The 23,735-nt window shown below is 31.6% G+C and overlaps 1 protein-coding gene across 2 annotated transcripts in view; it reads right to left on the reverse strand.

Annotated features, from left to right (window-relative positions):
- LOC140052058 (uncharacterized) overlaps positions 1-23,735 on the reverse strand; it is a 58,212-nt gene that overhangs the window by 8,001 nt on the left and 26,476 nt on the right. Inside the window, exons 37-78 of one of the 2 annotated variants that reach the window (XM_072097443.1) lie at positions 23,507-23,611; positions 23,196-23,303; positions 22,294-22,626; positions 21,377-21,733; positions 20,743-20,850; positions 20,394-20,558; positions 19,570-19,753; positions 18,807-19,202; positions 17,557-18,617; positions 17,108-17,233; positions 16,466-16,639; positions 16,072-16,245; positions 15,835-15,963; positions 15,628-15,750; positions 14,982-15,142; positions 14,614-14,781; positions 14,013-14,204; positions 13,292-13,790; positions 12,757-12,942; positions 12,361-12,480; positions 11,980-12,176; positions 11,633-11,720; positions 10,925-11,134; positions 10,529-10,642; positions 9,747-10,007; positions 9,253-9,438; positions 8,725-8,909; positions 8,223-8,403; positions 7,875-8,015; positions 7,450-7,572; positions 7,160-7,282; positions 6,432-6,674; positions 6,228-6,350; positions 5,960-6,082; positions 4,794-4,916; positions 3,788-3,916; positions 3,098-3,220; positions 2,876-2,995; positions 2,145-2,300; positions 1,745-1,861; positions 751-999; positions 168-308 (exon numbers count right to left, since the gene is read on the reverse strand). In XM_072097443.1, the coding sequence (XP_071953544.1) occupies positions 168-308; positions 751-999; positions 1,745-1,861; positions 2,145-2,300; positions 2,876-2,995; positions 3,098-3,220; positions 3,788-3,916; positions 4,794-4,916; positions 5,960-6,082; positions 6,228-6,350; positions 6,432-6,674; positions 7,160-7,282; positions 7,450-7,572; positions 7,875-8,015; positions 8,223-8,403; positions 8,725-8,909; positions 9,253-9,438; positions 9,747-10,007; positions 10,529-10,642; positions 10,925-11,134; positions 11,633-11,720; positions 11,980-12,176; positions 12,361-12,480; positions 12,757-12,942; positions 13,292-13,790; positions 14,013-14,204; positions 14,614-14,781; positions 14,982-15,142; positions 15,628-15,750; positions 15,835-15,963; positions 16,072-16,245; positions 16,466-16,639; positions 17,108-17,233; positions 17,557-18,617; positions 18,807-19,202; positions 19,570-19,753; positions 20,394-20,558; positions 20,743-20,850; positions 21,377-21,733; positions 22,294-22,626; positions 23,196-23,303; positions 23,507-23,611 (8,325 nt within the window). Of the gene's footprint in view, positions 1-167; positions 309-750; positions 1,000-1,744; positions 1,862-2,144; positions 2,301-2,875; positions 2,996-3,097; positions 3,221-3,787; positions 3,917-4,793; positions 4,917-5,959; positions 6,083-6,227; positions 6,351-6,431; positions 6,675-7,159; positions 7,283-7,449; positions 7,573-7,874; positions 8,016-8,222; positions 8,404-8,724; positions 8,910-9,252; positions 9,439-9,746; positions 10,008-10,528; positions 10,643-10,924; positions 11,135-11,632; positions 11,721-11,979; positions 12,177-12,360; positions 12,481-12,756; positions 12,943-13,291; positions 13,791-14,012; positions 14,205-14,613; positions 14,782-14,981; positions 15,143-15,627; positions 15,751-15,834; positions 15,964-16,071; positions 16,246-16,465; positions 16,640-17,107; positions 17,234-17,514; positions 18,618-18,806; positions 19,203-19,569; positions 19,754-20,393; positions 20,559-20,742; positions 20,851-21,376; positions 21,734-22,293; positions 22,627-23,195; positions 23,304-23,506; positions 23,612-23,735 lie in introns of both variants that reach the window. The other variant, XM_072097442.1, reaches the window with a different exon arrangement.

Raw genomic sequence — 23,735 nt, forward strand, 5'->3', positions numbered from 1 at the left:
GAGATAATAACAGAACGTGTGTATGATTATACATCTAAGCGCATTGTTTGATTTACCGCAAACTGACTAAAATGGAAAAGAATATCAATTATAAGACGCTGGAGCGTTCTACCGCCTGAGGATGGAAGGATGCAACATCTCTTATTGCACTTGTAATTTGTACCTACCGTTACAATTTCCATCTGTTGCAATATCTCCACTACTAGCATATCCATCATTACACATGCACAAGAAAGATCCTTCCAAGTCCATGCACGATGCATTTTCATCACAGTTGTTAAGATCATCAGATACGCACTCATTAATATCTATTGTATTAACAAAAAGTAGTATCTTTTACGTTGTTTCTTTTTATACAGAGAAGCTTACTAGAGATTTTGTGCTGATGGCACTAGTTGCAATCTTTTATGCGTGCGTAATTATTGAATATTTAACAGTAAATAATTTCTGGTAATGTTGATAACATACAAAAACAGAACAAGAATATATTCTCAAAACGTAATATGCGTCATTACTCCTCTGAACTCTCAACACTGACCTATAAACCTTCCCAGTAGTACTTCCGGTAACGTTGATACCCCATGTTTGAATGCGTGTACAGTAATAAAAATAACTGCGTGATAACATCCAAAGTGGGGAATTTATCATTTTGTGTGCTAAATTAGATCCAAAATGTCAAATATAATCTTAAGAACATCATGCGGTCATTTTGATACCCTATCGTTTGTATTGTGTTAAAAATTAACTTACTATCACAAACAGTTCCGGTCCCATTGAATCCAGAATTACATACGCATGTAAATGATCCAGGTGTATCGGTACAGGTGGCTTTTGTGTGACAATCATTTGTGTTTTCTTCACATTCATTTATGTTGGTACAGTATGTTGATCCGTCTCCTCGGTATCCATCCTGGCAGGTACATGTGTATGCGCCAACTAAATCTGCGCAATCAGCGTTTTCAACACATGTATTGTTGTTCATATCACATTCATTAATATCTAATTGAACCAAAATAAAAAATCACTAAATATAGATAATTTAATTAGTAATTTAAATTTTATATGAACAGTTACGACGAGGGTTTAGACTATCATTATACGTGTGCTTTCTAAACGGGACTTTATTTTTCCCCACTCGGTGTTACAGTAGGTCTAAGGAAATGCCTTTTTGTTGCTTCGTTAAAATACAAATTCAAGTGAAGTTCAATCAAACCATCCAAAATTTATAACTTAGCCTTGGATCACAACAGTAATTAACATGATGTTGATAGGACTAGAGTTAAATACTTGGGTAGGTAATTATAAGTTTCGCCCCTTTTCCGTAAGACAGTATATTAAATTCTGAATTCATGAAGCCTGTTTTCCCATTAGCGAATATATTCTAGAGAATCAAACATTGCTGAATCATGTTTGGTTGCGCATTTTTCCACGTCACAAAAAGTAGATGAACATTAAACATTAACATTAATGCGCACTTACATTTTCGATTTGTGGCAAATGTAATAGTTGAAAGGTATGAACTGATAAATAATTTTTAAAATTTCTTTAGTGGACTTGGTTTAAGCTTCAATAATTAGTGGAGTGTTTATTTATTTCGTTGTTTTATGTCTGTATTTTGTCTGTGTAGATACAATTACATATGTATCAACTATGTCAGTCATACGCACGCAATCAAGCCTCGTTCTACCGATAATAAAAACAACTCTTATTTTATTTTATGTGTCATTTAAAATGTACATCTTACTTTGACAAGTTGCACCATCGCCAGAAAATCCAGAGTTGCAGGAACATGAATAATTACCAGGTGTATTGGTACAGGTGGCCATTGAATCACATGGCATAGCTGAACATTCATTATTATCTGCAGATACAATAATGAAACAAACATCCAAATAATAGTAGTAGTACTAATACGAAGAAGTGGTGCCAAAAACGGAAAAAAAGACAAACAAAAATATAAATAAGAAAGAGAAAAAACAAGAGAAAATGGAAAAAGAATAGAAAAAAAAAAATAAAAAGATAAAAAGAAGAAAAAAGAAAAAGACAAAGGAAAAAACAAATAAAAAAAAGAAAAAAGAAAAAGAAAAAATAGACAGACAGAAAAAAAACTGGGTAATTTTACAATTTCGCACAAATTGACTTACCAAAGCACATCATACCATTGCCTGTATATCCATCATTACAATGGCACATGTATGATCCATTATTATTGCTGCAGTACGCTGCATCATCACATCGGTCATACTCGCATGTTTCATTTCCAGAACAGTAAACACGAATATGTTCACATTCATTGATATCTATAAATAAACAAAATCATAATAGGTTATAGTTTTGCGGTACACTACGTATATACTGAAAAGAAGTGTTGAGTTTTTCGACGTTTCGATCAATATGCTTTGATCGACCTCAGGAGTTAGAATGCACTCTGTGCCGCAAATTTTATATCAAACATTTGATATCGCTATGCAAACCTTCAAACAATGTATTAGGCTTTAAATTCAAAAGTCATCAAACAGGTCTATATTTATAGTATAAATAATAATGTATTCGGTAATCTTTAATTAAATTCATTGATATTTTATAATACACATTAGTGTAATTGCCAATTCCGTTCTATTCAGAGTTATAAATTTACAAATGTATATATCATGCATAAATTTATATTAAAGTTAAGTGGAGCACAGTAATTTAGGTTTTTCATATTATTAAAGGATCTTGATTGCTGATTCTGCAACTTTTGCTGTTGCAACACATATAATAAAATTAAAGTATTGTTGTATCTAAGATGTTGTATCAGAATCAATACTTTGTAAAAGAATAACATTCTTACATGAATGATATATGAGAAAAACCATTTGATTTTATACTTTACCGGTACATTGTTCACCATTGCCGTTATATCCAGAGTTACAGGAACACATATGCGTACCAGGTATATTTAAACACATTGCATTGTCACTGCATGTACCAGGAATCTCACATTCATTTATATCTATAGAATATCAAAACATAAACATATAACAAAATTATTATTATAATTATGATCAAGTTGTGTTACGTGAATAATTAAACTCAATTGTTAAAATATGTGTACCTTCACAACTTCTTTTGTCGTCTGCCAGCTGATATCCAGAAATACAGGAACAATTGTAAGACCCTTCAGTGTCAGAGCAAGAACCAGAACACATGTGGTCTCCAGTCATACATTCATCAATATCTAAAAATACGATTAAACACAAAATATGCTGAAAGGTGATGGGGACACGGCAAGAAGTTATATGTCCTGAACAATAGGTATAAATACATCGGTTATGTCAGTAGATTCTTTTTAAAAAATGAAACATTATATTTATGACAATTATAATAATGTTTATTTTTTGTATTGGAGAATTATATATTGCATCAGTATTATGATGAATGCAGTGGAAGGTTCATCGCACGTTTTCTCTATTTAAAATTATTGTTGTACAATCAAACATTGGTAGAAATTCAATTCTGAATGTTAGATGGTAAAATTATATATTATATTATATAGTCTGGATCCACCACGAAGACATGTGCACACATTTTATTAATCCTTTATCGATAGTTAATCAGTCCAGTAGTTCATTTATTGTTTTTAGTTATGCAAACTTTGGTGGATAACTCCTTGTGTTCATTTTGTATTGAGAAGAATAAATATAATGTCTGCAATTACATCTATTATTAGTAAAAGTATCCAGAAAGTTAGATCATTAGGCTGTTCATAGAATTTACACTTATTCTTTTAAAAAAACAAACATACTTTGACAATGCGTTGTATTTCCTTCAGTTGCGTCATAACCTTGTTTACACAAACATTCAACATCATTTCCGTTCATTGAACAAAATGCATTCACACATGGGTCAGTATCACATTCGGCTCCTTGTTTAGCTGAAAATAATGATAATATAATAATTATGTGTAGGCTACTCATCGTTCCGATTAAAAATAATGATTGATACAATGAAATGTAACCAATGATTAGAAAAACTATATCAAGTAAAAAAAAAAATATATATATATATAAACACATTAGGCAATGAACTTTAATTCAAAACTGCCCGGTGATATACTGAAATTTAATTAATTAATTTGAAACGATAAAGATGAGGAAATCTGTGAGAATGAGACCCAACCGAGACTCGAACTCGGACCGCCTGCTTGATATGCAGATGTCCTAACCATTAGACCACTGGGGCTTTCATGGTATTGTTCAAACTCAATTGGATAGCGACTCTTTAACATTCTCGGCGTGCTACGGCGGAACAGCACTAGTCCTCAGTTGTACGCACACGCACCAGAGATCAAATTGATACGCCCTCATCTTTCAGTATTTGTATTCACGAGGCGGGATCTCCGAAGAGATACTTTTATATATATAAACACATTAGGCAATGAACTTTAATTCGAAACCGCCCGGTGATATACTGAAATTTAATTAATTAATTTGAAACGATAAAGATATATATATATATATATATATATATATATATATATATATATAATATGCATCATGGCAGGTAAATGTTGTTGGTAAATGTTACCTAAAGCGTTGTTCCCACTAGCGACGCAACACAAGGACGTAACGCAATGCAAGTGAATTGACCAATCACAAGCGATGGCTTATTCGCTTGTGATTGCTAACTGTCTATAACTTCGCTTGTAACTAATGCAAAATATATCGATTCCAAATAGGTTAGGTGAACTCAAATAGGATGTATCTACAGTAATTCTAGTATTTTACAAAAAATTAACTGGCGATACTTACGTTGACAAGATACACTATCGTTTGTTAATTCATAATTATCAGTGCAGTAACAAGAATATCCTCCTTCTGTATTATTACACATCTGTTGACATTCATGAATATCAAGTTCACATTCATTCAAATCTGAATATTAAACACAGTTAAGGCAACATTTAACAAGAGCAATTGATTACACTAGATGGTTCACGAATATATTTCGTCGCAAACAAACTGGAAATGTTCAAATTTACGCAAGGCTATGTGTACCGACATACATCTCAATGTTGGTGATGAAAGTGGTGGTGGATGTGGTTGCGCTGGCGGCACTGGTGCAGCTGTTGGTGGCGTTGGCGGTGACGGTGAAGATGGTGGTGATGATGGTGGTAGCGGCCTTGATGGCGTTAGTGGAAAAGATGATAGTAATGGCGGGTGCAAAGAGGTACATTTTTCAAATATATTATTTATTCACTCAGTAAAAACATTTATTTATTTTTATGTTTTATAATAATGTACAACTAAACACTGTAACACATTTGCGCTTTGATACTTTGTTGAAACTTTCACAGTCGATAAAAATAATGTGATGATGCACAAACGATGATGTACCCACACTCAAAGTAAAATCTGCACTTTAAATGGCGACCTAAAATGCTTTCTAGAACGTTTATACATTACTTTTAACTTTACGGAGCAATTCGTTGAACATGTTTTGTACTTGTCAATTACTAATTATCTAATGTAATATATCTTGCCTAGTGTTGTATCAAAATGTATGTGAACAGAAAAGTGGCCCCTTGATCCGCGTTCAAAATGTAAATATAAGTCTTTTGTGACAATTATCAATATACGTTGTTTTAATTTAGTAAAGATCTGGTTTTAAGTTTTTACTTTATCCTTTTAACAAACACACAAACAATATAACTATTGCAAAAAAAAAAAACACTACTTGGTAATAATGGAAGTGATAAAGTGTTTGCAGTCAATGTTTCCAGACAAAAGTTGAACAAATGTACATTATGTAAGGAAGTTTGCTTAGCTTTTCTAAATACCGACATTCTACTTTAGGCCTGACTGTTTTTAATGTACAATTCATAACATAGTCACATTAAGTTTCATCATTCACCGTATTATTAAACATTTTCACAATTCCAATCACTTTTAAGTATATTCAATTATAAATGATTTACCTTGACAGATCAGTCCATTCAGCATGTATCCAGAGTTGCATGTACACACATAGCTTCCTAGTGTATTTCCACAGTCTGCATTTGTGTCACATGGGCTAGTTTCTGCTAAACATTCGTTTACATCTAAAATAAAATGTTTTTTTTGAATTATTTTCACAAAACAAAAGTGCATTGTACTTTATAATAACCAGTAGTCCTATATTTAGTATGCTACGAAGTATTATACGAAGTATAAGCAAACACGTAGTGACATTTGTAATTTACATACCTTGGCATATACCATCTGTCAGTATGTAACCTTCTTTACATGGACATTCAAATCCGCCAATAGTATTAAAACACATAGCAGGGTTCGTGCAGTTGTGACTACCAGAAGTGCACTCATTAACGTCTAATTATAAAGAAAATGCATCGTATTTAATAAAATGAAATAATGATAAATGTAATCAAAACTATAAAAAAAAGTGCGTACCAATGCAAGTTGTGTCATCTCCTACATATCCAAGGGGACAGCTGCAGTCAAAGCTACCTGGTATATTTTGACAAACAAACCTAGTTGTCGGACAAGGATTGTTAGGACATTCGTCTATGTCTACGCAGAATGTTCCATTACCGGTCCAGCCCGAAGAGCAAGAGCACATATAAGACCCTTGGATGTTGGTGCAATCAGCTTGCATGTCACACGAATGAAGTGCACGAGCACATTCATCAATGTCTAAAGAAATGAATAATACAACAACTAATTATTATGATATTATCGCTTTGTCTGACTCGGTATTTGGAAGTGGAATTGAAATACCTTTTATTCATAATGTCTAAAATGTTCTTTAAAAAAGATTGCACACTAAAATAAAGTTGTGTTTATCAAAACATTCAAGTCAGTTATTCCTTTAAACAATATTTATTGTTTATTTTTCATAATTTGGCCCTTTTGGTTGCCGGTTTCTTTGTAATACTATTCATTTACTAACTTAATAGTGCATTCAAGATACTAACAAGTTTTATTGTCTTCTTGTTCAAAGTTTCACTGTCTTATGACATATAAATCTGTACCTTTACCAGTGTTACCTTGTTGCTGAAGCTGTACATTGTGAAGAGCCTCTGTAACAATATTATTTAAATAACAAAATATTTGGAAAGAGTGTGAGGAAAATTAGGTGACACCCTTTTTGCTATGTCCGAATTGTATATAACATGTACCTTGACAGGTTTTTCCATCTCCTTCGTAGCCATCAGCACATTGGCATATGTATGAACCTTCTGTATCCATACAGTCGGCCTCTTCGTCACAGGGGTAGTCAGTGTAACCGCATTCATTCTTGTCTTAATAATAATAAATTACATAAAAACAGTAATAATCGACATAGTCGGTAATAATATGCAAAGTAAAATATATTAGTAGATGATGATACAAATATCTGCTTCGAGACAACATTAATAACATTATTTTACATATTAGCACAATAATTTATCATAAATTAAAACCCTACTAGTGCATGTCTTTCCATCACCACTGTAACCTTCTGAGCATGTGCAGTTGAATGATCCTTCTGTATTTTCACAGGTTGCATAATCACTACAATCATCAATCATCATCGTACATTCGTCAATATCTGAAAAGAAATATATGTTTTCCTATAAATTATTCCAATAAAGTCAAACCCAATCAAAATTGTTAATATTAATTTAAAGATCTCTTTTTAAGAAACCATTAGGAAACGTTTCCATTTAAGTTTTTAATCAAATTGGTTTTATAAAAAGAAACGTATGAATTCATTTAGTAGGCCTATTATCAGATACACACACTTTGTCACTATAATAGTAATAATATACTAGTTATAAAACGCTATTGAAAAAGCAGCAAACACAATATTGCTTGTTTTATTTATATATTGAAACAAGCATATCAAATTACCACTGCAATTTTTTAGATCAGCATTCAATTCATATCCTTCTCTGCAGCTACACGTGTACGAGCCCAAAGTATTTGTACATTCCTGTTGGCAGAACGCTACACCGTCATCCCTGTCACGACCTTCAACGCATTCGTTGTAATCTAAAAGAAAACACATATTTGCAATAGTTTTACGTGAATCTGTTTCTGTTGCGTTTATAAGGTTTCTCTGTTTTAGTCATCACCATAGCGGCCCGCCGTCCTCGACTATTAGTAATTTACTATAATAATCAGTTCCTCCCATTTGACTATAGTAATATTAACCAGTTTGTTCAAACACGTTTGGTTATAAACATTGAAAACATTCACCATAACACTTGAATCCATTTCCAACTAAACCATTTGGACAAACTCCACATGAAACATTTGCTAACGGAGCTTCCTGATCAATGCATGAGACTCCTGGATAACAAGGCTCATCTAAACATCCATTGAAATCTTCACTACAATCGGTGCCCGTCCAAGCAGGTGGACAATCACATTCGGACACCTAAAACAAAATCAAAAGTGTAAGTGGCACAATAAAGTTGTGCAAAATATGTTATAGTGTTTACCATATACATAGATATATCCTTAATTAAATTACACCATTTGTTTTTTTTTCAATATCCTACTTTTACATGGGTGCAAATTAAACTTCATTTAGGAATAATAGAAATTTCTAAATATAAAATGTGTTTTGTGAAGCCGTCTAGGTTTACACACCAATTTTTTTTTTTATCAAAAACACTATGAGGTTGGTTTCACTTTTGGGAATCATCAACGAAATTATCAAAAATTACATTACTTGTTGTACATAAAATTTACTTACTGCGAAATGGTTGTTAACAAGATCAGATCCATCAACAAGAGCGTTGAAATTACAAACCCCACCATTAACACATTCACAAATAATAACTTCGAGTGGGAATGCAGTTGCCGCTCCTTTACTGTCTGTGGCAACCAATGTAACTTGAACTTGGTCAGTTGAACCAGGAGTCCATTTAAATAAACCATCTTTAAGATATATAAAATCATAAATTATATTTTTAAAAGATGTTAGTGATTGTATAATCTAATACCATCAGTGGTGAAAAAAAGATTATCTACTGATATCAGTTTTGGTAGATAACTACTTATTATAACACTGATGATATGAGACTACTTATTATCAGTGAAGGTAGAGACTTTCTAGCCATCATCAACCATATCATCATTGTGATTTTCATGCATGAACTGGTCTAAAAATATGTCATTAGAAAGGCTCTCTCGATTTGTTACATCCTGATCATTATGCCAACGTATTATACCAGACCCCACTAGTATATTCTTTTTCAAAGTGAAAATACGTTTTACTTACCAGCATCAATACCCGCACCTGGCACCGCATCTTGAAGTGAATAAGTTATCGTGTCATTCTCTGGGTCAGATGTAATAACCCTTAGAATATATTGACTTCCAACCATAACCAAAAAGCGGTTGGCTCCCGTAATTGAATCAACCGGAGAAATTGCAAGAACGCTTGTAATATTTGGTGGAAAGTTTGCTATATTGTGAACAAATGTAAACATGAGAAAAGAATCAACATATTGGAAACTATTTCGTTGATAAAAAAGTGCAACGTATCCTACTATTAATGATTTATGATTATTAAGCTAAATGAATGAACATTTTTCGTTTTAACGTTTATGTTTTTTAGCTATATGTAGTTGTGTGTCTTTACCAAGTTCTTCTGAGTTTTCATATTTTGTCGGTAAAAATATGCAACGCATCCGACTAATATTTATTTATAATAATTAATCAAAACGAATGAGACTATTGCATTTTAACGTTTATGATTGTGTGTGATCTTACCAAGTTCTTCTGCGTTTTCATTGTTGTTTGTATTTGTTTCTTTTGTATTCATACCAAATAAAATATCCTTTGTTGCTAGTACATCAAAAAGACACATACGATCATTACCACATGCAGCAATCGACTCATTGTAAAATTCTGTACCAGAATATTGTTCTACAAGATCTTCTAAGAACAATGGTACAAATGTTAGATTATTCAATGCTTCCCATGATTGACCATCAGTGTAACTGAAAAGTGAAGACTCCTCTGTAGTTCTCCCTGAAAAAAATGAGAGGAAACATAGGTTGAAATTATGTAATGAGTATAAAACTATACTTTAAATAATTGCTAATGATAATACTTCAATTCAATTTTCCAATTCATTTCACATTTATTCAATTAATGAAAACTTAAACAATGTAAACAATATAAACAAATAATGATTTCATTAATTTGGATCAGACTTAGAGGCCAAGGCCTGTCTCAGAAAAACATTATGAGGTTGGTTTCACTTTTGGGAATCATCAACGAAATTATCAAAAATTACATTACTTGTTGTACCTAAAATTTACTTACTGCGAAACGGTTGTTAACAAGATCAGATCCATCAACAAGAGCGTTGAAATTACAAACCCCACCATTAACACATTCACAAATTGATTAATGCATCAGTTATGATCGGCCAATGTATCACATTAGTGATGACGTATTTATACTGTATAGGAAAATTAATCTCTCATCCTATATCGCCACTGATTACCTTACATAGATTTAGCAAATATAATTAATACTGGCCTTACATGTATTTCCAAAATGAAAACCGTCACTATCTGTAACCAGTCCATCTTCTGGCACTGTCATCATACTATTATTTGGAAATGTAAGATCATCTGTTATATCATCATTCCAAACACCTGAGAAATAATGCAATAATAGATAATAAAGTTGAACATTTGTATTCCGACACGTTTCATCATAATATTTAGGCTTATTTAAAGCACGTTTTCTGTAATACTATTAACACACGCATCATTGTTAAAGACAAATATCGACACACAGAGTGGAAAAGGCTAAATTATCACAGTACATCTGAATTTCTATGAAATGATTAGTTGACACGATTATGGAAACAAAAAGATTACCAAAGCATGCAAGACATTACTTTCGATAAGAGGACATAGATTACATGCACCTACCATACAATCCCTTTGTTGCTCCTTTGTATTTTTCTGGAATAGAAAATACAGCCTCCAATACAGTACCAGTCAATGAAACGGAAATAGAAATGCCAGATAACCAAGATGCAATTATTCGATTTTCAGTTGAATTTCCAGTTGAATTTGCAGTTGAATTTCCAGAAGGAAGACTTATTATAAACCCAGTGTCAGATGGCGGTGTGTACGGACCTAAACATAATAATGTTACTTTAATAATTATCTTTTTTTTTTTATCTATTCACTGCCGTACATGAAAAACAAATAAAATAAAACCCAAAAAGTAACAGTATTACAAACGATGTGAAACTTGGAATGTAAATGTGGATTCACTTGAAATAACTGACGCTTACTTGACTGCTGCGGAAATTCATTTTGGGTTTGATGTGATTTCAGTTTAAGAAGCTATTGTTAGAAATTGTTAGGAATGCTTTAATATTATTTGTTTTGTTCTTGTTATTTGGGAAGATAAACTTCTTGAATAGTTCATTGCAGTACTATGCTTACGCTTACTAAATATATATCTGGTCTAGCACTAACTTTGTTTATTGATATTATTGTAAGTTTATACTAAAAGTTAAGAATGTAATATGTACACATACCAGTGTCTCTGTAAGATATGTATTATACGAAATCTTGGCTTCTCAATACATTATGCAACAAAAAATATAATGGGAAAATAGGTAATACCTTCATTGAGACTAGATTTATTTACTGCAATGCTTCCATTAACCAAAATATCAAAGTCAGTTGCATTGTCATTCAACGTCATTTGTACCTGTGTGTAAACGTATAGAAGATAAAGCAGCGCAATAGTAAATTTTTATTGAGTTCAGATATTGCAATAAATACACTACACTACAAACAAGTCTAGGTAAAATCAATCAGAAAGTAAAATATTATTCTTATTATTTCAATGGATAACTAACATTTTTATTATTATCTTTCACAAAAAAAAAGTGGTCCATAAACGTTATTGTGTATTGTAAACTATAAAATGAATCAGCTTAAAAGTAAAAAACGTAATGTTAACCTACCGTTGTTGGGCCTCCATTAGCTACAAATGCTGAAAATATTGTCGCCTGTACATCCTCCTCACTCTTAGGCTTTTGCATTCTACCTTGGAATATAAATTCACCATCGTTGACGGTGGCAAGAACAAATTCTCCAATACCGTTACAAGTATACTCAAGGCCATCAAGTGTACGGATGTGAGGATCACCAAACATCCAACCTATAACAAATAAATGAAATTATAACAATTTTTGTTTGTTTTTTTTTTCAAAATTATATTAGGTCATCGCATTATTAATCTAATCTATATTAGATAATTTAACTCTCAGTGGGATTTTATAATAACATTTTACTTTTATTACTTTCACCTTTTGTTGATAGTAATATACGATAATTGTAATTACCTGTGTTAGGAGGAAGATATCCACCACATGTTCCTTTAGGTCTAACTTCAGAATACAGGTTACAGTAGTACGGGTCATTAGACTTTTCACAACATACATAACGAGGAATCAAATCAAAATCTAAAAATAAAAGTTTTTAATAATAAATATTTAAGATGCTGAATGGACCTGAATCAATATGTAATCGTTTTGTGACATACATACTAATATACATTTTCTTTTAATTGGAATTATATACCACGTGCATTATACCCCTAAAATAATAACAATAACGAGAGTAATAGGATTAACAATGCGAGTTTATTTTCAATTGTTCATGTCTAAACTTGAGAACATGATCATCAGTAAATTTAATTTTCAATTAATGTTTGTTAATAAATTAAATAAAGTACTTACAAAACCAATAGATATAAGCCAAAAAATCAAAGAATGGCCCTTCAACAAATTGATACCTCTGAACAAAGCTGCTAGTGAATACGTTGTTTTCATATCCTTCAACAAGTGATCCATCTGCCCTATAACAACACATCATACCTGCTCCATACACTGACGACACCTGGGTTTGTAGGCAGAATGGAGTACCTAATGTGTAACAAATCATGCAATTGTAATCTAATTAATACCTAACAATTCCAATGGTCAGGTTTATAATATAGCGATAATATTTTTTAAATGTATAATATGATGTACGATTCGTTAGGCTGACGTAAGAACTCAAGTTGATAGTTGAAGATGCAGCTTTTAAATTCTGTCCTTGACTAGAAATTCTAACTCTGGTTTTTCGTCCTGATTATTTTTATATATCTATGTATGAATAATTTTACTGTATTGATATCTATTGAGAAATAAATAAACAAATTATTTGTGATTTCAATACAAATTGTTTTAAGGCGTTTTTAAATTTCCAAAAACGAATTTTAAATGTCCTTACCTGCAATGTCATTAATGTCATAAAGTAGTTCAGGAGAAAGTTCATTATTTCCATTATTGTTTGCATCTTCATTTCTGTTCCCATTTCCTCGTTGACCATTGCCAAACCCAAGATCATTTGACCCTTGGCCAAACGCACAAGGGCATGTTCCAAGACCTTCTGCCCAAAACAAGTTATCATATTCAAACTGCCTCCAATCCATGCAATATTGTCTATAATTGATAGTATATTCGTTGTTATCTTCAAGTCGAAAGAACCACTGCCCATTAAATTCCGTATTACTTGTTGATTCAGGCGTGTATCTTGAGTCCTCAGTTGGAAACATGCTGGCATTTAACTGAGCATTGTAATACTCTCCATATGCACCAACTCCGTATCCAATCACAACATTCTTCTGTGCAAGGACAGTGGGGTCCCATAGCATTCCACCTATCTTATAGTTGAAGATAGCAAAACTATAAACACCATCTGTGAGAAGAGCTGCTTGAAATGTCGCGGTCTGAAAAACACGATTATTCCAACTAGTATATATATATTTTATTTCATTATTTCATAACTTCGAGTAATGGCATTATTATAACATTATTTCATAATTACTTTTCAACATTACAAATGTAATTTAACTGAAACTATTACACACTAGACATTCTTTAATTACTTCAGTGTATCGATAATAAATATATTGAAAGTTATTGAATTACAGTGCATGTAGTTTACTTACATTTTCAGCATTGTTTACCACCGGATACTGTGGTACTCTGTCCCATGTGACTACAAGCATCCAAGTAGCATTAAATGAATAATCATTAGGAAGTGTATTTGTACCAAGAAATGTGTTGACACGAGATGATCCTTCAGACAACATTTCTTCCTCACGATCTGTTGCTGCAGAGCTAAAGCTTCGGCTATATACCTGTTAAAATACAAGTTATTATTACATTTGTATCTCTAATTTAAATTTTGAAAATAGAATAAAATAATTAAATACATTATTTGGTTTTTAAAAAATCATTAAAAATTAGACTAAAATCAGCTGTGACATAAATAAATAATATCAATGGAAAATCAATAAACTCCAAAAATTAACTAGAACATTAGATATTTTTTCCAACTCAAATTTATGTTGATACTCAATATATTTTGCTTAAAGAAATGTTATCCATCAATTACAAACTCTGATTATTGGAGTTAAGCATTTCCAATAAAAACTGTTACATTATGGTAGCCATACTGATTGGTGATGGTTTCATATCATGTTGTAGATATGATACCTAATATGTATCCGTAACATTTCTATTGATAAACACATTTAAATCACTTACACTGTAGAATACGTTTCCAATTCCACTGTTTGATAAATCAGAATCAGCCCAGAATGGTGCAATTACTTTATGTGTAAAGGTACTTCCAAGACCACCATCAGGAGGATTAGCGAATCCATATTTTTGTTCGTTTTCTCTAGACAGAGATATCACGCCATTTTCCGTAAACTATAACAGCAACAAAATGAAAAGTATTAAATAATTTATGTTAGTAAACTAGATGTAATACAACCACAAACATGTTGCCATATTTTGAACTTTACCTACTCCAAGGAAATTTTATAATATGGCAGGCCTATTGCAAAATGTAACATTGATAAAAGGTACAGATTTAAGTTTAATAAAAATATAGAGTGAATAACACTTACATACATACTGTAAAAGAAATCACCATAGAATGGAAAACCATTTGTAGGTCTAAAAGTTGGTGATATCTTTTCTGGCAATTCATCATCTCCTGATGGTAATACGTATTCGGCAGTAAGATTATAATCACCTTGGTCTAATCCCCACAAGAAGAAATAATCAGCTGAAATAAAAATATAAGTATTGACATAGTATAAATAAGTAGTATAAATAAGTACGGTAGTTTAAAGATATTGTTCCACTGTATTATTCAACTCCAAATCTATCGACTATGATATTATTGTAACAAGTGTTGTGTTGTTTCCATATTTTTAACACGACAATTTTAATGTACTTTTCATTTTTTTGTACGATAATAAAATATTCCCACGTACGTTAAAAAAAAACAATTAAAAGACCAACCTTAACATCGCCACCTATTTTTTGTTTTGCATTAGGCCTACAGCCAATACAACGAACTTTAATTTGTTTCAGATCATTTGTATGTATTATACAAGTAGAATCGTTGATAAAGAATATAATTAAGCTAGATCAGTTTCAGTTGCCTGATGATTTTTCTTATCGATAATCTGCCTCTAAACTATAATTTAGGCTTAGCTACATTAAGAATAAGCATATGAATGTGTTATATACAACAACGTATTATACCTTCACATGTAAATCCGTCACCAATGTAACCTTCCGTACATTCACATGTATAGCTTCCAGCAGTATTGACACAGCTACTTCCAACTTCTGCACAGTTGTTGTCTTGAAAACATTCATCCACGTCTTAGAAACAAGAATAAAAGTTCTTAAGAATATTTCATGACTTTAAATTAGGTAATAAATATATACAAAATATGATATATTTACCATCACATTGTAATCCATCGACATTTAGGGTATACCCACCAGGGCATTCACATTGGTAACTACCGTCTTCATTTATACAAGTTCCTATTGGATCACAGCTATGACTGCCTTGTGTACATTCATCAATATCTTAAAATAATTAGGAAAATGTTTTATAATTATCAAAATATTGAAACTCTAAGCTAGAAAGCCGTAACGATTATTCTAATAGTATAGCATTGAAATCATAAAACTTACCTCTACATCTACGAGGTAGGGGCCGACTGTACCTGCCGTCATCGCATGTTGACATTGTTGCACGACTTGGCAATAACTCATAACCAGTACGTTCACATGAAAACTCCACTACTTCACCATGCTCTGTAGATCCTGTTATATTAACTCCCTCAATATAAAGTGGGTCACAGTTAGCTGAAAGAAAATTATGTACGTTCAATTTGTATTGGTTGAAATTTGTATACACAAACCACTGTAGCATGGAATCCATTATATAGTAAACAAATATAATATTAGTAGAAATAAAGCAATTTATTTATCAACAATAACAAATCAGTGTAAATATTATCAAAGAAACACAGTGAACTAAAGCTACAAATGTCATTTTTTGTAAGAAACATATCATACCACTAACCAAAGCATTCTGGAAATTGAAATTCTCCATCGAGGCACTCACTAACTGATTCACCAACCAAAAAATATCCTTGTTGACAGGAATATGTCACGTTCTCTCCAGATGCAAAGTTATACTGATAACCGCCTACTATGACATTGTCTGGGATTATATTGTAAGACCATGTGCACAAACCTAAGATAAAGATTAATGCCAGTACATAATTGCACAATAACAATACAACAAATATTTGTACTTATTATTCTTATACTGTTTTTTTCCATAGAAAAGGAATAATACAAGAGATAATGTGAAAGAGGGAACTACTTAAATCATACAAGTTAACATAATTTGAACTTGGAATCACAGATTTTAATGTAAAATTTGTAGCAGGATATCATTTCCCTATTAATCTTAACATCAAACGGTATAAGGTTTATTTCCACGTTCATAAATCTAGGTTAATACCTTAAATATGCTAGTGATAAAAGAATGCTCCCTAAACCTTATTTCGATTTTTATTAAATGAATTGGCAATTACAATGTTGATTAGGAAAGGGTTGTTCAAAGTTCAAACATTAGTTTAATTGTGATCATATCATAATCTTGTATACATATTGTGTTGAGATGAATAGTTTATGAAGGTATAACTTAAAAACATACTTGAACAAAGTTCTGGATCTTCATCAAGATTGCCTGGGCAGTCGTTATAATAGTTATCACAAACGTAATTCTCTGGAATACATATTGAACTGGATGGGCAACGATATTCATCGGGACCACACGTAACTGCAACAACCAAGATTAGTTCATTATTTGCATTAACTAAAAGTGAATGTTTACTAACAACATATAATTTACATTTTAACTGCATTTGACCTTTTGGAGTGTGTTTACAAAACCGAAGAATTTGTACAAAACAATAAGTACAATAAATAATTATCCTAAACACGTAGGTTTTAATTTTACTTTTAACAATTACTAATACCAATAAACAAAAATGTTTATAAAATGTATCTTCTATACAATTTTGTTGACAATTATATTATATTAATATATAATAATATTACCTGGTTCAGTTGTTTCAAAAGTAGTTGACTCAGTTGTAGTACCTGGTTTAGTTGTTTCAAAAGTAGTTGACTCAGTTGTAGTAGCTGGTTTAGTTGTTTCAACAGTAGTTTGCTCAACAGCAGTAGTTGGTTCAGCGGTAGTAGTTGGTTTAGTTGTTTCAAAAGTAGTTGACTCAGCAGTAGTAGCTGGTTCAGTTGTTTCAACAGTAGTTGGCTCAACAGCAGTAGTTGGTTCAGCGGTAGTAGTTGGTTCAGTTGTTTCAACAGTAGTTGACTCATTTGTAGTAGCTGGTTTAGTTGTTTCAACAGTAGTTTGCTCAACAGCAGTAGTTGGTTCAGCGGTAGTAGTTGGTTTAGTTGTTTCAAAAGTAGTTGGCTCAGCAGTAGTAGTTGGTTTAGTTGTTTCAACAGTAGTTGGCTCAACAGCAGTAGTTGGTTCAGCGGTAGTAGTTGGTTTAGTTGTTTCAAAAGTAGTTGACTCAGTTGTAGTAGCTGGTTTAGTTGTTTCAACAGTAGTTGGCTCAACAGCAGTAGTTGGTTCAGCGGTAGTAGTTGGTTTAGTTGTTTCAAAAGTAGTTGACTCAGTTGTAGTAGCTGGTTTAGTTGTTTCAACAGTAGTTGGCTCAACAGCAGTAGTTGGTTCAGCAGTAGTAGTTGGTTCAGCAGTAGTAGTTGGTTCAGTTGTTTCAAAAGTAGTTGACTCAGCAGTAGTAGCTGGTTTAGTTGTTTCAACAGTAGTTGGCTCAACAGCAGTAGTTGGTTCAGCAGTAGTAGTTGGTTTAGTTGTTTCCACAGTAGTTGACTCAGCGGTAGAAGTTAGTTTAGTTGTGTTTGCTGTGGTAGTTTGTGTTTCTACAGTAGTTATACCAGTATTTGGTTGAGTTTCAATGGTAGTTGGTTTTACTGTACAGTTAATTACAATACGCATCTCATCGCAATTATTTTCCAAGCACGTGCCATATGTGGATGATGTCAGGTTGGTTGTAAAAAGGCTGTCCGAACAAATTGTTGAAACAGACACCGTTTCATTGACATATGCAGGTACACATACACTCCCATTACTGTTTGTATATACTGTAGATAATCCGGAATTATCATAAACTCTGTATAAAACAAAAATACTGCATAGTTAACTAAATAAAACAATAAATGAATATAATTTATAAACATACACTATAATCTAAAAATAAATCATATCTATCATATTGTTTGTTAGTATTGATTGGTGATGGTTCGAATTGTGTGTGTTGCTTTTATTGTATATATTACTGATTACAATATATTGTACTTACGTTATTTGATAGTTAGGTAATGTTGTAAGACACTCTTTGTCCATGCAGGCCTCAATAATTAAACAACCTCTGTCTAACATGCATTCTAATTCATCGCTACCATCACTACAATCAGCGTTACCGTCACACTGTGCATCCTCATCTATGCATTCACCATTTTCACATAAAAATCCTGTGCAAGTCTGACATCCTATGACAAATATGATATCTGTACAGTCATTTGACGAGCATTCTGCAGTCGTATTTGATGTTTGTATGGTATAAGATGCATTGTAATTTAGATATGAACATTCAGTTGAAACTTCTACCGTAGATCCAACACTGACCGTTATACAAACAAAACCTAATATATCTGTCTTTGCATTGGCATAAAAGCGGTGGTCTATACCAAAAACTCTGTAATAAAAAGAAACATGAAAGCAACTACAATAAAATACCTATTGGCGAATTTCTTTTGCTGTTGGATGGGTTTGGAAATAAAATAAAAATTTAAATAAAATAAAACAATAAAATAAGTATTGCTGTTACTACATTATTATTTTACCTTATTCAAACTTATTTTTATAAGAACAAAAGGATCACAAATAATAACTGTAACTACTACTATATTCCGTTATAACAATCTACAAAGATTATTGCCTAAAATAACTTAAAGACAATATTAACAGAAAGTCATTATAAGATTACATCTCAGATTCTGATTAAAAAATTGAAAATCATGTAAAAATCAATGAGGTATTAAAATATTAAAGTTAGTATTTACTCGACTGTTTGTAAAGGTATCGGTTGAGAACAGTTGACATCTTCGCATACTCTGACTGTTACACAGGTTGAATTTTCAATTAGAAAACCTCCTTGCCAAAATGACAAATGAGGAAATTCAGCAACCCAGTATAGTGCTTCATTACTTAAAACCACGTCTCCGTAACTATACGGTGACCATGCGCCTATTAAATGGTAAAGAAAATAAATGTAACATAACAATAACCCATAATGAATAATCTAGATCCAAGGGAATAAAAAATGAGTTGCAATGCCATTAAAAAAAATAATTAGGTTACACTACATATACAATACATCCAGCATTGGATTCCAAATTAACAACACTCAGAGTAATCGAACAGACCAAGGGTTAGTAATAAAAACTAATACACGATACAATTGCTTGTATAACATGAATGTACCGACAAGAGTACAGTTTGTGTGGGCTTTGAAAAAACCTGAAACAATTCAATTCATTTCAATTCAACGTAACCATTTATTTTCTTTCTTTCAATCAATAACAATAAAATAAGTGAATAAGGTATTACAAAAGTAAGTACGAGTTTTAAATAATACATTTCATGAATATAATACATAAACACAAGGTAAAGAACATTAATTCTAAACCTCCCGGTGATATACTGAAATTTTAATTAATTCATTTGAAACGATAAAGATGAGGAAATAAAATATATAGCCTATATAGACTATTTACACACATATATATATATATAAACAAATATGTTTTTCTTAACAAACAACGCAAACTGAGAATGTTACAAGTAACAATTGTTATTACATACACAATATCTTTCACAATATTACCTTTCCGTTTTTCAAAATACAAAGACTGAATTCTATCACCGGCTTTCACTGCATTAGATGTAATTGGTACTTTCACGGTTATCGGTTTAATAATAGCAATTACTTCGCCACTTTGAACGTCTGTTAATGTTAGTTCAATGATAACAACCGATGAAATAGAAATACCTAAATATAAGTTTTAAAAAGAGGAAATTTATTTATTAAATTAAATCGAATAAATTAAATAACACATTTATTTCTTAAATGAAAAAAAATATATATATTTTTATTATATATACAAAATATCATAATCCATTACATTTATATATTTCTTATTTTATCAATTTACTAATGCTAGAATGTTTCTTACCTCCAACATTTACCAACACTGGGATATTTTCGAATTGAGATGAGTCGGAAAGGTCTGGTACATTTACTGATATACTAATGTTTGTTCCATTAGGACTGTTAACGCTTCCTAAATATGACAAAAAATGAAAATTATTAGTTTGCTCCGTCTTATAGTAAGAGGGCCGGGCGAACAAAGGAGTAGGCTCACCGTACCGATGCAATGTAGGCCTACCGTAAGAAAACGATATTGAATTTTACAAACAATTGGTAACCAACAAGATACGCTACGTGTTTTTGCTGAACGTTAACTTGATATAGCTTTCTTAAAAAACAATTAAAATCTATAGTCTATATATTATTTTTAAACAAGAACTTCACAAAAAGATATTAAGATCAAAGCTACTAAATGTAGTAAATGCGGACTTGTGATGGGGAAACTAGGATTTAAGAATGAAATAAAATGTGGGTTGAAATTGTGTATTTTTGCAATACAAATAAATCTATCTCTACAATTCATAGTCTATCCAGAATTGAATATCCAACTTTCACTTTGTATTCATTCATTAAGTGAATATAACAATCATACTTATTTATTTGAGAGCAGTTAAATCAACATAATATAAATACATTTAAAATAGTTGTAAGTTATTTACCCGCTGGCAATTGAATGAAAACTGGTGATCCAGAAGCGGTTGTTACTATTATCTCTTGTGCTATCCCTTGGTCAACAAGTTTGATTGTTTGATCATTTTCTAACGGTATAAGTATAAATTCAATTGTAGGAAGATTAGAACTCATGCATTCGAGAGTTGACCATGCTTTACTCAGTTCTTGATACCCATGTACTCCTACATATATTACACCATTTGAATTTCCAGGAACATTAAACACATAATTTGAGCCTTCGTAAACAATAAATGATTTCCCGTCTCTGTGTTCCGTTGCTATGATAGTAAAATTAACTACACTTATCCAAGAAACTCCAGAAACACTAACGGTCGCAACAGATTCTAAGTGAAAACAGAATGAAAGGTGTCACTTAAGAATACATTGTAAATGGTCACTGCAAATAGTACATATTATATGAACATTCATTATTTGTTTTATATCACACCTACTGTTATGAAATAAACTTGTATTCAATTTATCCAACCTAACTCATTCACAAACTCTAGGCCGGAACTAGGTCATTTAAAAAGACTGCTATGGACGCAGAGTAGCATGTGCAGTTATAAACAGTGCGCACAATAAATTGGCTCTTCAGCAACCTAACGTGACAACAATTCTCAAAAAGGTTCACAAAAACCTCAATACAATTTAAAAATACATTGGTATTAGATTTTGTCCGTTAGGAAGAAGTAATACCAATCAACACACGTGCTGAGTATAATTAACCAATACATTTTTATGAATACACTGTTATGTGTGTTATAAAACAATATGTTTTGACTAGTTACAGTCAGTAATTGAATTAATCATGTTCTTTAGTAGGCCTATCGATTAGGCTTTGATAAAAAGATAAGCCATGCATATTTTGAAATAATTTATCGTTACATGATATTATTAATACCTGGATGCTCTAGTTCTAAACTGAATGAACACGAGGTTGAGTTCGTAGATACTGTTCGACACGTGACTGATTGAATGTCTGAATCCTTTTCAGACACATTGTTATTCCAGCAATATACTCGTGCATACTGTCCATCCTCTCCATATGCTACTGGACGTTGATATTTATTTAAATCATCACATGGTGCAGCCACTGATTCGGGGCAATACGGAATGAATGCATTGTTAACACAGTGATTTTCATCTTCTGCCCCATAACAATGAATGATATTATCACAAACATATGAAGATGGTATACATCCATCTGAACAAGGGAATTCTTCTTCTTTGCAATCTATTCACAAATTACAATAATATATTATGATATAGAAGAATTATTCATATCTGTTTAAGAATTAACACATAATGCTATTGTAATTATACATATATATGTAATATAATGGTGAATAATAAATATAACTAAGTCTAAAATCGTCGATACATTTCTATCTGTATAGCCTAAAAATAGATGAGTTTATAAAGAAAACTATATTTTTTTTAAAGAAATAAAGCAATGTATAGAATGTCAATATCAACGAAAGAATATCCATTTTCTTTGTATTCATATTGTTGACTACGAGAAAATCGTATACTTTCAATAGAAAAAAGTGATCAGATGCATTAAAATAACAGAAAATAGATGGATAATATATAATACAGAAGATTATTCAAGTCACTATAAAGACGGTCGAAGTTTTCCGGAACCATATGTACTCCCGTTTCCGTAAGCAAAATTAATCCTCAGATAGGATCGCGACATGTCACCCGTGATATAAGGAATGGGGTTCAGTGTGTATTGGTATGAATATGAATCGGCAAAAAAGAAACTCTTAATCAGATCAAGATATTCCTTAAGTGTTTTACCACAATTCGTTTCGTCACTGTCATCAATGCAATTCAAAACACCATTACATCTTTCCCAGAATGGAATGCATTCGCCACTGGTACAATTAAATTCGTTGAAATCACACACTGAAAAATAAAAAATAACATTATTAACAATTAATCCATTATTGTATAAATAATTCATGTTTATGAGTCAAAATATTGCCTTTTAAATTTAACGAGGCGGTAAAAGGACATTTTGATATAAATTTAAAAAAATATATTCTTCACATTCAACAAATACAACAGATAAACTATTGTTTTTATATTTTTTTATTAATAGACATTACCGCTGCAGTCTTGTTCATCTCGCTTATTATCGCAATCATAATTTCCATCACAGAACCAACATAATGGAACAGTTTGTTGGCTTTCACCCAAACAGCTGAATAATTCTAATTAAAGAAAAACGTTATACAAGTCAATTTTAAGTTACAACAAAATTAACTTTACTAATACTTTAAACATGAATTATACATGCAATGATTCAAGTATACATTATATGTATACACTTGGTAT

The sequence above is a fragment of the Antedon mediterranea genome, chromosome 6 (genome assembly GCF_964355755.1).
Source record: "Antedon mediterranea chromosome 6, ecAntMedi1.1, whole genome shotgun sequence".
NCBI classification, from domain to species: domain Eukaryota; kingdom Metazoa; phylum Echinodermata; class Crinoidea; order Comatulida; family Antedonidae; genus Antedon; species Antedon mediterranea.